This window comes from Tasmannia lanceolata, unplaced genomic scaffold (genome assembly GCF_043159265.1).
Source record: "Tasmannia lanceolata isolate RefF3 unplaced genomic scaffold, GAP_Taslan_0.1 ptg000015l, whole genome shotgun sequence".
Classification (NCBI taxonomy): Eukaryota; Viridiplantae; Streptophyta; class Magnoliopsida; order Canellales; family Winteraceae; genus Tasmannia; species Tasmannia lanceolata.
The window spans coordinates 14,217,405-14,233,522 of record NW_027518692.1 but is presented as its reverse complement, the minus strand read 5'-3'; the positions used below and the strand labels follow the sequence as shown (position 1 = coordinate 14,233,522).

At 39.0% G+C, this 16,118-nt stretch overlaps 1 protein-coding gene across 2 annotated transcripts in view; it reads right to left on the bottom strand.

Moving 5' to 3' along the window:
• Window positions 1-16,118, bottom strand: part of LOC143845619 (PHD finger family protein) — a 34,201-nt gene that overhangs the window by 16,620 nt on the left and 1,463 nt on the right. For both annotated transcript variants that reach the window (XM_077354003.1, XM_077354002.1), the window contains exons 3-6: window positions 10,925-11,114; window positions 10,787-10,836; window positions 4,767-4,859; window positions 4,591-4,679 (exon numbers count right to left, since the gene is read on the bottom strand). In XM_077354003.1, the coding sequence (XP_077210118.1) occupies window positions 4,591-4,679; window positions 4,767-4,859; window positions 10,787-10,836; window positions 10,925-11,114 (422 nt within the window). The remainder of the gene's footprint in view (window positions 1-4,590; window positions 4,680-4,766; window positions 4,860-10,786; window positions 10,837-10,924; window positions 11,115-16,118) is intronic.

Sequence of the window (16,118 nt, the reverse complement as noted above, 5' to 3'; positions counted from 1 at the left end):
CCGGGTATTAGTCGTCCAAATTGATGAACGGCAAGTAAAAAGATAAAGAGAATTAGACCTGAAGGAAGAGATCAACGAATTCCGGACCTAATTCTTGATGTTCACTGGCGGTAATTCCACAAGAAAACAAAACGATCATAAGCCTGACCTGTTCGTGCACAATCCTTTGCAGAATTCTCGGAGATATAACCAGATATTACAGATAAGATCAAAAGTCGATCTTTTTGGAATTTTTTTTTCACCAATTCGGCACTAGATCTTGAAGGATTCAGAAAGATATTCATTCCGTGAATGAAACGGGAAGAATTTTGGAGAGAATAACATCAACTCAACTCAACAAAGCCTTTTTCCCAAACTAGTTGGGGTCGGCTAAATGAATCCTTTAGAAAAATTTCATGAAGAAGGTGAAAGGAATCTACCCGACTCTAATCCTAGCTCTAGTTGTGGATCATTTTCTTCCATTCTATCCTATCCAAGGTCACGTTCTCTATTATGTTCCTAGCTATCAAGTCTTTCCTCACTCTTTCTACCCAAGTTGTTTTCGGTCTGCCCCTACCTCTTTTTACTCCATCAACTTGGCACGAGTCACCTCTTCTCACTGGAGCATCCAAAGGCCTACGTTGGATATGTCCAAATCATCTTAAGCGGTGCTCTCTCATCCTCTCCTCAATTGGTGCCACCCCCACCTTTTTACGAATATCTTCATTTTTAATTCTATCTAACCTTGTGTGGCCACACATCCATCTAAGCATTCGCATCTCTGCTACACTCATCTTATGCACATGATGCTTCTTGGTGGCCAAACATTCTGAGCCGTACAACATGGCTGGCCTCACAGCTGTCTTAGAGAACTTTCCCTTCAACTTGGTAGGGATTTTGCGGTCGCACAGAACTCCTGAGGCAACCTTCCACTTCAACCAACCTGCTCTTATTCTATGGCTAACATCCTCTTCAATCTCTCCTTCTTTATGTAGAATTGAACCAAGATAGGGAAAGATATCCCTCTTAGGTACCTCTTGTCCAGTCATATTTACTACATCCTCGTCCCACCTCCTTACATTACTAAAGTAATGGAGAGAACAACATCAACATCTCTAAAATTTAATTACGACAGTAGCTTTCTTCTATGAGTTTTTTTTTAGGAGCAGAACAGATCTTAGCAGATTCTTGATTTCTCTTGATCCGATGTCGATCTCGGTTGCAGTTTCTTGGAGATCTGATCTGATTTTCGTTTTCTTTGCCAAGGCCCAAGACCGGCAAGAAGTAAGAAATTATTGCGGCTGTGCTCTGATACCACTTGATGCAAGTGGCCGCGGAAGAGCCGTTGGATTCGTTGGAAAATTCGGATCCCCGGTGGAAAAATCTCAATTCCTGCAAAGGGGTGCAAGAAGACTCAAAATTGATAGAAATCTTGTACTAAACAAGAAGAAAATGAAGAAAGAGGATCAAAGATTAGAAGAACCTAATCTCAATTTCAAATTCCAAAAGAAATGACAAAGATAGAAGAGAAGAGAAAATCTCTCTTTAATTTCTCTCAAGGAGGAATCTCTACAATCTCGAATTTAAGTCCCAAGAACTTCTCCAAATGAGAGGGAATATGGCCTTTTATAGGCAGCCCATACATGTAAAAAGACTAACCTACCCTTACTAGAACTAAATTAACCAAAAAGTACGAGGAAAACTCAAAATGACCAAATTGTCCCTACATACAAGTAATAAAGAAGACGAGAAAATCTACACTAAACCTCCCAAGTGAGCAAGCAAGGGCTGATGTAGAAAGTCCTAGGGGATGCTCCTGCATCATCTTCCCACTGGACTTCTGCTTGGGATTAGAATCCAAAGCCTTCCCCATTTTGTAGTCGACTAGGCAGTCGGCCACGACAATAGCAGAAGCAAGTACCGCGAACCTAGTCATTGCAATTTCGTTTCTGCCCACTATTGGAGACCTGGCATGAAACTGAAGACATTGTCCTACTCTTACATGTTCTTGATGTCTAGCATCAACGAATAGAACTCCGTCACATACTCGCGCACCAAACCCGAGTGCTTGAGTTTCATTATTGTATCATGCACAACGCATGATGTGTTGGTTGCAAGGAATTGCTCCTTCGGGGGTGTTTGGTTATGGGGAAAAGAAAATTATTTAAAAAAATCCATGAAAAAATATTCCATGAAAAATAAAATTCTAGGGTCAAATAGGTTTGCAATTTCCTTGGAAACAAAAAACAAATAAATTTGGGAAAAACTTTTCATGAAAAATGAGTTAACCAAATACTAGAAAATCATTTTTAATGGAAAAACTTTTCCCCACAACCAAACAGCCTCTCAAATGTTTCTTAAGCATCTCTAAAGTCACTATAGGAGCTTGAGCATCATCCTCCATTCGAGTTCGCTACCAGAGATTGTCATCATCCGCCAACTGCATGTTGGTTACCCATTTAAAAAAAAAAAAAACACTGCATGTTGATTATATTGACCTATGGCTCTAGGAGACCTTGACTTTAACGGCGCATCCCCACCACTAGGATGGCCGATAGTCATCCGCTTCAAGATCACACAAACTTTCTTCAATGAACAATAATCCTTCAACACTTTAGCGAAATTGTTGTCTACCATAGTGTCATGTTCCACAATGGAACTCTTGAGTATCCCTACTTCTTGGCTGATTGAGTCGATACATCAACAAGAGGTTTGGACAGAGATGGGCATCCCCACTTATTCCTCCAATCTCTGAACTCGTTCCCTCAATTGTTCCATAACAGTACCTCCATCCAACGCACAACCGTGCCCTGATACCAAATTGTCACAAGAGTAACTTTTCCATGAATTTTTTAGGAGTTTGCACCACTATATGGCAGTTGCACACTAGCTCTCCAACAAATACATGTTTAGGGCCTATGCTAGCAGTTACAAAATCACATGTCCATGCCATCTGTCATTGGCAGTTGATACTACCCAACTGCCTAAGGTTTTACTGGCCATCACCAGCACATGCCACCTTTGCTTCACCAACCACTTAGCCTTGTTGCCAAGCCTTCCAACAAGCTATATGTGCCTTACAGTTAACCCTTTTGGCCTTAAGCAGATAGGCCTCAATTGGAGATTTTTATTTCATCCCCTTCCGTAGGATTCTTATCTTATGGGGCAGTGATTTGGTCCTTGTTTTCTTTTCTTTTCTTTTCTTTTCTTGAGAGATAGCTGGGTTAACAGTCCCAGAGTTTGGAAAGCTTATGTTTGATGGTCAAACAAGATAATACATAGTACGATATTGAATACCGAGGAAGCTGAAGTTTGCTTCAGAGGAATTCATTTATTGGCAAGTCATTTAGTAATATTAATAGATTATTCATAGGGAGAAGGTTCTGATATACAACAAACAAAGTTAACATAACAGAAAGCTCTGTAGAGTGAACGGGCTAAAAATTTAAGTGTAGTCTATGTAACATGGATTCTACTGAATGGGTGACACACCCGTGTTAGATTTCAGTACTTTAGGATTTACTGCGACACTTTTAGATCTCTTTTATCTATTTTTTTCTAAATACAACTAGAATAAATTTGCAATTATCACATGCTTTAATGCCATTACAAGGGCGAGCCTTGGTGCAACGTAAGGTTGCTCCATTGTGACCTGGTGGTCAAGGGCTCGAGTCACGGAAACAGCCTCTCTGCAAAACAGGGGTAAGGCTGCGCACATCTAGCCCTCCCCAGACCCCACAATGGCGGGAGCCTCGTGCACTGGGCCGCCCTTTTACATGTTTTGAGTTTTATCTATTCTAATACTAAGTTTTTTAATGGTATTTTCTACCACCCACCAACCCACCCACTCATGCACACACATTTCTTCTGGTGTCCTTCAAGGATAAAGTTAAACTATTGCAACATTCCTAGCAGATCCACCAATGCATTTTATTCTTTCCAGTGGAAATTCTGATGGGTGAACTCTTGCTCCTTGTCAGTTGTCACTAAAGTGGTGTATACCACAAGAATACTTGCCCCCAACCCTCAAAAAAAATTGTGGCACAAAAATGCTACATGCAATAGTATACAAACAAGTAACAACTAACTCAGAGAGAGAGAGAGAGAGGGATGAGAAACATGTCGTGTCCAAGTTGGCTACTAAGGATAAAAAACTGCTCAATTTAAACTTCCAGAACAAAAGCTCACCATAAATTGCAGAATATGACAGTGGTACCTTAACCAAACAGGCTAAACAGAAACTAGGGCAATTACTTTTGTAGAACATATAATGCAAGAACTATTCAATCCTACTATTATCATCTGTCACTTGGTAATTCGCTACCAGTAGTTTTTGATACTTCAAAGGCTTTAATAAGTTTCTTTCTCTAGCTGGATAGTTCCAAATCCATCAAGCAAGGATTATATAAGAGAAATAAATGAAGGAGATTAGAGACTAATACAGCAGGGCAAGATTCTTTCTTCCTTTTTTCGAACAATAGTGGGTATAAGAAAAACCATAACAAATTAATAACAACATAATTGTTATAATTCAAAATCCAAACACCCTGAAGTAACAAGAGATATGAATTGCATAAGTAGTATTTTTTCAACAGCGTCAACAACCAATACCTTGTACTAAGGCCATTTCCAGGGGCAGTGGAACCACAGCTGTGACACCGTGTATGCTTTGAGCACAAAAAAGGTCCAGAAGTAACATTCTGTGGAATAAAAGGAAACTGTGTTATGTTCAATAACACAACAATTACACAAGTAAAGGTGAAAGAACCCAAAGGACAAAGACCCACCTTGTGTGGAGGCTGCTGACAGTAGCAATGGTAAGCACCATCGCACCTTTTACAGAACATGAATTTATTCGGATCTCCGGCTCTTCGGCATACCTGGAAGAAAACAAAACATGTCATAAATGTTAATAACCACTTAATACAAGTTAATGGTCCCATATGGTAAATAGACCAGATGCTTTTACACTATGATTTGTGGACACGGAGTGTCGGACACGGCAAACTCCCAAAATTTAGAAACAGGGACACTGCTGAAATAGAAAGTATATATAATCATAATTTGTACATAACGGTTTCTAGAAGAAAGCGAGATATGCCTTCTCAACACGGATCGAACACGATGTGCAGCAAAAACCTCAAGAAACGATGCAGAGAACACAATCACACAAGATTTTACGTGGTTCAGCACTACCTACGACCACGGGGGAAACTTTTCACTATTTCGGTCTAAGGTTACAAACTCAGTTCTTGTTGGCCAAGAAAACACAAAGAAAAAACCTAAATTCGCAACCCTAACATGTGGCTTATATATCAACACCACTACATGGAGAAATTTACTGAAATACTCTTTAGTGAAAAAAAATCAAATTTTTCTAATGGGGCGCTACCCCACACCCCAACCGGGGCACGCTACCCCCGCCACCCCGAGTGAGCTAACCGCCTAGCTCCACCCGCGTGTGCATCGCGCACATTAGTCTGTCAGGATCCTGTACAAGACATTTGCACAGCAATCTCCACCTTGGCTTGAATTCTATAACCATCTAAAGTCATACTCCGTTGTGTGCTCTCTAAAATACAGCTCCGCACCTCATGCACATGAGGTGCCCACCCCACTCCATAGGGTGCATCACCAATCATCAACAACAGCTGATATTAACCAAGTCCAAGCAATGCTTGAACTTGGTCGTTGCAACTGACTTTGTCAACATATCTGCTGCATTGTCGTCTGTATGTATTTTCTTCAAGTTGATGCTACTATCCACCACCCATTCTCTTATCTTATGATATCTCACATGTACATATTTCGTCCTGATACTTGATTCTTCGCCAAATGTATTGCACTTTGACTGTCACGCACATTAGTCCGTCAGTGTCCTCTATAATGCCAAAATACAAGACATCTGCACAACAGGATTCGTGTGTCGAGTTTCGATACGAATATGAGGTGTCTGACGTGACAACTTCTAAAAATCTATAAATGGTGACCCACCCATACAAGTACATACATATAAACTTACTGATTACAACAATATAAGTAGATTATACATTTAACAAACTAATAAACCATCCGGATGGACCAATAAACGCCCAGATTTCCATTGGATCAGTGATTTCCACCATTCCATCGAACATAACCGTAAAGCAGCTCTGTGTAAATGGGGAATGGGATGACAGATTTAACCATCTGTGGCTTGTTGAAATCAAAACAATTCTTGAATCAATTGTCTTTTCTGGCGGGAATAAGAACATTCCAGTATGGAAACCAAGCTTGGATGGGAGGTTCACAATGAAATCAACCTGGAATCAAATTCGAAGGAAGAACCCCAAGATCAATCGGTCCACTTCTGTCTGGTTCAGAGGTCATATTCCCAAGCATGGTTCTCTGCTTGTTTGGCTCTCCACCACAAGTTGGCAACAAGGGACAGATTATTCTTCCTTGGAAATGATAGAGCGACTCAATGCCTTCTGTGTAATGCAGAACAGGAAACAACTGACCATCATTTTTTCTCTTGCTCATTCACATCATGGATATGGAGGTCTATCCTATGGAGGTTCAGTTTCAGAAGGAAACCAAAGTCTCCTCGGGGAGGAAGAATGGATCAGAAAGAATTTTGTTGGGAGAGCTTAGGGGCTAAAGCAATCCGAATTGCTCTCTCGGGGCTTCCATTTATCTAATCTGGCTTTAGTGAAATGGTCGCCTCTATGGAAAAACCCGTAACCCTAAGAGCTACATTCTGAGCAACTTACTCTCACTGGTTAAAACAAGAATCCAGTTGCTAAACCTCAAAGATGTGCCTAACCAGAGAAACCATATTATTGCTAGGAACCTGAGAATCCCTCTGTTCAGCAACGACAGGAGTACGAAGACTGTCCAATGGAGAACACCGGATTTGGGTTGGGTAAAACTCAATGTGGATGCGTCTGTGGCTGAGGAGGGTGCTGTTATCGGAGGACTTCTTCGAAATTACGAAGAGGGGGTCATTGCTGTTTTCTCCAATGGGTAATACTCAATGTGGATGATATCATTCATAGCCTCGAACTGGATGCGATTCTGTATGGGATTCAATTGGCAAAATCACAAAACATGCGGAAAATTTTGTTTGAATCGGATTCCATGGTTGCTGTGAAGACTATTTTTTTGTACATAATTCTTGATACAATCCCATATTTTTTCATCTTCCTGGAGACCCCTGGAATAACTTTTTGGTTGTGCGAACCAAAGAGAACGATGACTTTGGTTTGCACCAAGTGGATTTATTTATTTTTCCATATCATATTTATCCTCTCTCTCTCTCTCTCTCTCTCTCTCTCTCTCTCTCTCTCTCTCTCTCTCTCTCTCTCTCTCTCTCTATATATATATATATATATATATATATATATATATATATATATATATTTATCTCTATTCCAATTCGGAAACCGAAGGAGTCCTTTAAAGAAGTTTATCTCTCTCTCTCTTTCTCTAGATATCTCTCTATTATAGTATCTTTAAATGCACCTTTATTCTCTGAAAGGAAATCTTGTTGTGACTAGCCACGGTGGAAAAGATTAAAAGGCTCCTAGAGAGCTTTAATAAGTGGAAAATATCCCATGTATGGCGTGAAGCCAATGGCGCAGCAGATTACTTATCTAAATGGAGCTGTCCTTTAAAGGGGAGAAATCAGATGACTTGCCTTCAGATCTTTCGGAACTAATGTGTAATGATGCCTATGGCTCTGTGTTTTCTCGGATATAAATCCTCTTTTATTCTTAATATACTCTGGTAGGGGTCTGCCAAACCCCAGTTTGCCAATAAAAAAAAAAACTAATAAAACTTAGGATCAATCAACTATAATATAAAACAAACATGAGAAAATAAAATAACAACACATTCATCAATTTAATCTAGTTCTCTTTTGTCTCCAATATGCAACGAGAAGGAAGACTAATAGGTAAATATGATACAAGGAATATAATATTGGAATATGAGTTTGTTTAGGATTTTAGATTAGGGGAGGGAATATGGCAGTAAATATTAGTTAAAGAAGAGTTATGTTTAGGGTTTTAGATTTGGGGAGGGAATATGGCAGCAAATATTAGTTAAAGAAGAGTTCATAATAAAAGAAGAGTTAATAATAAACGAGAGAAACACAATATTCAACAATAAAACAAACTGTAACCATTCAAAAAAATAATAATAAAACAAAATGTCACACTTGATACGGTACAAAAACGTGTAGGCACACCCACATTTAGTCTGACACTTCTAGCATTACATTAAAAAGTGTTGAAAGGAGTCTTGACACATGTGGACACGTGTTTTGTGTTGGACACCGTACGACAAGTGTGTCGGCAATAAATTCAGTGTCGGTTAAATCATAGCTTTTACTCCAGCTGTTCAAAAGGTCCCTTTGGAGAAAAAGAAAGGATGTTATGAAAATGTAATCTTTTTTAGTGGTTTGGGGACGTGAAAAAAGGAAACATAAGAATATTCCAAAAGCAACAAATGTATATGTAGCAATTGATTTGCTAATTCAATGAATATCATCCAAACGACACTTACAAGGAAGGAATATTGGAGCTTATACAAGACGAATATACTTCAAAAATGGAAAATCAACTCCTATATAAGATCATCCTTGAATGAGATATCGGCTATAGGGACTCCATCACCCCAAGGCAACCTCATGCTCAGCTTTGATTGTAGCAACCTAAAAAAAAAAACTTTGATGGTAGCTCTAGTGGCAACTCGGGACAGGTGGGGGATGGCAGTGTTCCACTTAATGCTAGGTGCAATGTCATTTAGATTTTCTCAAGCGAAAGGGAGGTGACTACAGTGTCCCGCGTAAGGCTACGCATAAAGTCATTAAGATTTTCTCAAGCGATATGGGGCTGATAGATTCAAACAAAGCAAAATTTTGGAGCTCTTCTTGCTAGTCTCCACTTCTCAAGGCGGACTTGGTGGAACAGTTGCAAGTGGAGGGTGATTCCTCAAATGTAATTGCTTAGACATTGGGACCCAGCCCGAGACCTCGGCGCCTAGCAAACATCATGGAGAAGTAACAAACCTATGCAGAGAACTTATTTTGGGCAGGTAAGCTGGGATTGAACCTGTGACCTCAAGGTTGAGATACAAAGCCTCAACCAATTGGGCAACAGGCCAAACCCAACCTACGCAGGGAGATCTAACCTTCCTTTAACTATGACCCTCGAAACACCAATATGGTGGCAAATTCTATCGCTAGGAAGATGTTGACATGGATGAGCTGAGAATTGGCGAAGGATTACCCTTTTGTGTAGTTCTAATTTTCTTTTAACACTGCTTTAGTTCTCTACTTCTCTTCATTTATGCTTTTTCTCTCTTTTTTATGGACCACCAGTCCCTTGTTGCATCTCCTTTTCCTATTAAAGTATTCCCTTCTTGTTATCAGTCCCAAAAATAAATCTTATAGACAGAATCAAGCTTGCTGCTATTATCACCTTCTTATAAAACCTTAATGTAGAAACATATGGATCGATGTTACACCACGGGCCATGGCAATTCTACTAACTAGTCATGAGTATGGTGAGCTACCTTCGAGTTGAACAAAAGACGAAACTTCAGAACGCTAATGAGTTTTCAATGATACATGGGAGGGGAAGGTTGAGAAACAATCGCACAGGTGAGCAAAAGTGAAGTCATTAAGGACACAGCCACAACCAAGATGTTGAATTTATGTTCAGAACACAAGATAGGCAGGTATGGATAGTTAATTACTGTTGATAGTTTCAATTTATTTTAAGAAAATTCACTGGCTCAGGAATCAGCTGGATCCAGACAGCTAAGTTATTTGGTGCTACTCCCATATAACTATGCAATAGTGAAAATATATAGAGCATCAGACCAAATGATTCATGTGAGATATCCAAATAAATTTTTATTGAAGAGTTACATTTCATACACTGCCTCTGATAAGTAAAAAAGGCAAGTTGCAGACATGTTAATTAAGAGGCTTGGAGTTCCACAAAAGCGTTCATGCAAACTAGACTTCCAAATCACACTTGTTTCCTTCTTTCTTAATGTGTTTTTCTATTCATATATTATTGTGTATAGACCCAAGTTATTCTCTGAATAATAAGTTTTCTACTTTAATGTAATCATATTTAATGAATAAGATCATTAGGGTTTCTCTAAAATATGTTAATTATGAATTCCATGGTGCATCACTCCATTCGCATCACACTAGTTTACATCAACTCACTCATTTCACCACTCAATTTTTGCTCAAATATACCAACAGATGTAAAATACAGTTGCAAATATGATCAGATATGTCGCTTAAAATAGCACGAAATGTGCATATGGTCAGTGGGCTTCTCAGATCTAAAAGTAAAAGCAAAAATATATTTATAAACTTCTCAGATCTAAAAGTAAAAGCAAAAATATATTTATAAATATGTAAACAAATGTTTTGTTGGTAGCAATAACCTGATATGTGCATAAAAGAAGTCTCAGTACTAATTAAACCCCGCAAAGGAAGCATGGTAGTCCGTACTGCTTAATATTTTGCATAAGTTTATAGCATCGCAACTGTGTTCAACTAAAACACACTTCCCTATAATAAATTATCAGGTACTCTTCTGCTTCCTAAAAATGCTAGAGTAGATTGAGGTTCATGTTAAATATAAAAGATTAAATAACGACTTCTCCGGCGGCTTAAACTTTTGGAGTAACTGGTTGTTTCACAGGTCATATCCCCAATGTAACCGAAAGACCATGGGCTAAAAATTTCCATACATGAAAATATTTCAGATGTACCATGGGCTTAAACTTTTGGACTAACCTCACAAATGCGGCAAGAGGGACAAGCCCATGAACTCCAATGAAACAGATCTGCACGGAGCATCCATACGAAAAGGTTATGGCAACTGAAATAATAATAGCTTGCAGTATGGAACAAAAAAAAGGCAGGAACAGGAACCTCTATATCGACCCCAACTTCTCAAGCAGCTCCTATGATATTTCTTGCTGCAAATTTTGCATGAGAGCATCTTTATCGCTCTATCACTTCCTTCACTTTCTCCGGACAGACATATTCGGCACATAATTTTCACAATGGAAGAACTTTGATCTTCCCCGGCAAGATCCCGGACTGCTTCTCCAGAGACATCCTGAGATTACGCAAAACCAACACTTCTAAAGCAAAGAACAGATCACGAAACCAGCCATTCATTAAAAAAAACAAAAAACAGATCGTGATTATACTCAAATACTGAAACGATAAAGGAATGTGAAAAAAAAAAACCAGTTGCATTGAACCAACATATGAATCGAACACTTGAGTAGAAAGTTTCTATCACTATCAAGTTTTTTTTTTTTTTAATGATGAAGTTTTATTAATGTTCAAACTCTATCAAGTTAACAGCATAGATATTTTAGGATGATGGTTGGGTTAGGATGGAAAGTGAAGCAGCAGGTCCCTCTACAGTTTTGCAAGGTTGAACAATATTTATATTTACAGATAAATGTTCAATGATAGGTGGCATTTTTCTTTAAATATGGCACTGTTACCACTGTACATGCTCCCCACCGACAGTGGTTAGAATACAATTTACAAGATATAATAGCTAAATTTGAATGTGTGTTTTTCATGGTATGTGAATGATCATAACAGATTTGGTAGACCGGTGAGAAGTGTATGAGGTCTCAATTATCAAGAAACTTAGTTCAGATTCACAAACCAGTTGGTTACATTCAGAGATTATTAAACTCAGCAAAACTCTGTCTCTACTCTCCACCTACCATGTCATTAAACCAGGAAGCAGGAATCTCTATTCATAACGGGGAATCCCAATTCCCCGAAAATCGATTCGGAAACCGGAATCTTCTCGATTCCCCATTTTTTGGGAATCTCATTTCGGAAACATGGGAAACGCGTATTCCACTCTATGGGAACTCTGTTTCCTACCTACCCTCCCTGTCTCTTGCTCACCCTCTTCTCTTCTTGCCGGTCCTCTTATGTCTTTACTACTTTTATTCTCCATTTACTTAAGATTAACATGTAAAAAAGGGAATATCCCCCATTTGAATCTATTAAAAATAGTTTCAAGGCCCAAATATAAAAGGATAAAAAGTCAAGTTTCCAGTTCTAGTACAAAAATTGAAAAAAAAGGTCAGGTGAAAATCTTTACTTTCAAACGATGGGGTACTATTCCAATTTTAAAAATTCATAAATTCTATCATGTCCAAACATTATTAAATCTTAGAAGTCAGGCAAAAAAATCTCATAATTTGGTCTCTAAAATTTTTTCATCTTGCCAAGCACTGGTCAACACAAGCATTTCGGCTGATAGTGATTTTCCTTTTAAGTGAATGTTGGATCTTTTAATAAAAAGAATTTTTTTTAATATTTGGTTCATATGATTATTTCTTATATTTTTTTAGTAATTTTTTTACTTTTAAATTTTTTTTAAAATATTTAACTGTTAAAAAAATCCTTCGAGCCTTCACGCGCCTCTTCACGATTCCCGCTTCCGACCATCGTAGGAGCCTTCGATTCCCGCTTCGCTTCCCACTTTTGATTTCCGCCCTGGCAACCTTGCATTAAACTCTTTCTGCTTTTAATTTCTAACTGGTTAGAAATCATTCAAAAAAATAATTAACTGGTCAGAAGGTCCCCCCGCTCTATCTTCCCCCTTTTCACATTAAGCTGAACTGGTTCTTTCAGGCCTATCATTTGCTTGAAATTGGTAGTCAGCACATTATTTTGTGGAACCCCTAGGTTTTGACATCCCGCAATAGCAGGAGCCTCGTTCACTGGGCCCCCCTAGGTTTTGACTGTTTGCAAATTTAGAGTTCATAAAGGGATGTTGAAAGCAGGGCATAATAGTTCTTGATAATTTAAGAAGATGTGGCCATAGCTAGCAACCTCGCATAGGATAACCTCATAGTATGGTGAAATTTTCCACATTACTGTAGAAGGAAGTCTGAAGATTGCTAACCTCTCCTAGAGGCTTACTATGGTAAAAGTAAAATCTCATGAAGAGATGCTGATGTAGGGTAAAAACTAATTCCACCTGAAAATCACAAATATTCCATTTCCAGCAAAATAATTTAACTTGAAACTCCAAGAGTGCTAGAATCAACCAAGTTAGTAATGTCATATCACTGATAGCTTTGATCACAAACCTTGATCAACCAAACCTGACACAAGATATTTTAGCAGCAGAGATGTGATCAGGGACTACTTGCATTGCGCAATCAGCAGATTCGGAACATCACCTTCTTGCTTCATCGGTTGCCGTGAGTGGCCACTGCCATGGATTTGTGAGTAATTGTTGGCTAATGTTTTCATATTGGCTTCATGAAGGGAAGACATGGAAGAACCACACTAGGTTGCCTCCAGGCCTTTACTCATCAAAATTAATGAACTCTGTGTTCAGAAGAAAGACCTTGAGAATGCTTTCTAAGAAAGACATTGTGGCGGGTAATGCAGGGGTGGATAGCGGAAGCTTTGACGCTAAGTGATGAGAGTCGGCCAAATAGTTCGGGGTGATATTAAGTTTAGAGGGCTTTGGTGAATGGGGAAAAAGAATAAACGGCTTCATTTTCAAGGAAGGAAAGGAAGGTGGTTTGAGGGACAGTAAGGTAAGAATATGGGCTGGTGGAAATGAAGATGAATGGTATGGCTGAGAGGTAGACAGCAATGTGAAAGAAGTCCAGAATTTTGCACTTTTCAGAGCCACAAACTCACCTGTAATTTGTCTTGAATAGGGGCGGCTGTTGCTTCCTTTATTGAGCCCTCTCCGGAATTTGAGAAGGGTAAGAAGTGCTTCACATAAATCAGCTATCAAGGAGCCCAAAGTTCACAAAACGATTGCTGAAATAAGAGCGGCTAGAGGTGGTCTTTCTGACAGAGGACAGAGCACAGCTTGATGTTTACAGGGGATTTTAAGTGGCTGTTTGCATATGTGAAATCAGCTTGTTTGGGCAGCAGAAATTAGGATGTGAAGACCGGCTACAATATAGGACTGGTTTGCAATGTTTTCGTGGCTATTCTCTTGGAGCTTTGCAAAGAGGAAGGTCTCTGGTTATGAAGTTCAGCAATATCTGAACTTGTGATCGTATCAAGGTGGAGGAAGAAAGGCTTGCATTTGACAAGCATAAAGGAGGGAAAGATAGCCAGAAACGAAATCAGTTTCTGCTATTCCCTCTCTCCATTCAGAAACCAAACCCACATTCCCGTGAAAACACTCAGATTTTTATTCAAAGATGGGAAGATCCTTTCATTGATATCGAAGGGACATTTATAGAAGAAAACCCCTCTACCATACAGGAATTGAATCCCAGAAGGAAAGAAAACCAAAACAAAATAAAAAATTAAGGCAACAAGCCTTGGATGTCCAAAACAGTAAGAAAGAAATGACTTGCTTCCCAAAAATCCTCTCCTAAAACTTAAGATATTCTCAAACTCTTATTAATTCTCATCCTCATCTACATAGGTGATTTCCCGTTACAAGTGAAATAGGAACTACAAAATTTAGCAAATAGAAAGACTCCTAACTTGTTCCATGCCCAAACTACCTCTGCGCGTAAAACACCACCACCGAGCAAGACTCCTTTCTACTCTTCATAGCCTTTTGCACTCGCATAGCATAATAAACATTGGAAGATTTCATGTCTTAGAGGTGTCAAGAGATAATCTCGAAGTATTATTTCATCAATTACAAGGATGAAACGATCTTGCTAGCCACAATGGAGAGCAGATTTAAGATACGCTTGTAATCTGTAGTTGTATTTTACCCATTGTCCCTCACACTTGCTCACATGACTTGCATAATTGTTGGTCTTATGAATTAATATCAGTACTTTAGATCTAATCAATCCCATATTTAACAGATGAGAAAAAAACAGAGCAATGATACTTTGTAATGAGACAGTATAGCAATTCTTCCTCTTAATACCATGCTACATCATTATATTCTATCAATACACGGCTGGACTACGGTTCTAAAGCTGAAAACCCTAACACAGAAAAAAAAATAATGAAATAAACATGTCCATGCCATACATAAAATATACATCAAAGCTACTCGAATGCTCTACTCATTTTTGCTCTGATTGGGCAATTCATTATTTGACATGGTTCACTCTTTGAATAACAAAACTAAAGAATAAATGAAATTCAGTAAGAAGACGAGCATAAAGACATGGAAAAAGCTCCATTTTGATGATGAAGTTATTATAGAACATGGAAAAAAATGGGCAAATTGCCTTATTGGTTATTTCATTGGGAAAAAGCCTTTTTTGTCTCTCTACGTGAAGCTCTCAGTCGTAAATGGAATCTAAAAGGAACCCTCGAAATGCTTGCCATGGATCATGGCTTCTTCCTATTCAAATTCTCCAGTGAGGTAGATTGCACTCGAATTCTAGAAGAAGATGGTCATAATTATGGGGGAAGACCCCTGATTCTTCAAAGATGGGATCCGAACACCTTGATGGAGAGAAAGAAACTATCCGAAATCCCACAGTCCCGGTTTGGATTAAACTTCACGGGCTTCATTTAAAGTTTTGGAACTCTCATTGCCTTAGTAGAATTGCTAGCTTGATTGGGAAACCCCTTTATATGGACTCTCACACAGCTGCAGCATCCAGGCTTAGTTTTGCTAGATTATGTGTGTGCTAGTCAGTGCCGACCAAATCCTCCCTGATTCTATCAAATTATGCACCTCCTCAGGAGAGATAAATCAACAGATTGATAACGACTGGAAACCTAATGCTTGTTCCTACTGTATGGACTTTAGTCATAGTTCTGAATCTTGTCACCTCCATGTGAAGCATCCCCAAATCCAGTTCAAGAAGGAATGGAGGCCGAAAGTTAAGCCTCAAAGGGAGACAGAAGCTGCTGATGGCCCCTTATTAGCCAACACTGCATGTGTCCAGCAAATTGTTCCCTCTAGCTCCTCGATTGCAACTCCTGCTCCTGAAGACCGATCCCTCAACAACAGATTTGTAGCCCTTTCTCACCTTGATGGTGCCGCCTCTGTTATTGAGAAGGGCAAGCAGCTCTTCAATGAAGACCACCCTGATCCACAACCTTCTTCGGATCAAGGTGTTTGGCAAAAAGTTCAGAAAAGAAAAAGGGATCCGTCATTTAGTTTCCTTCCTTCCCCGTA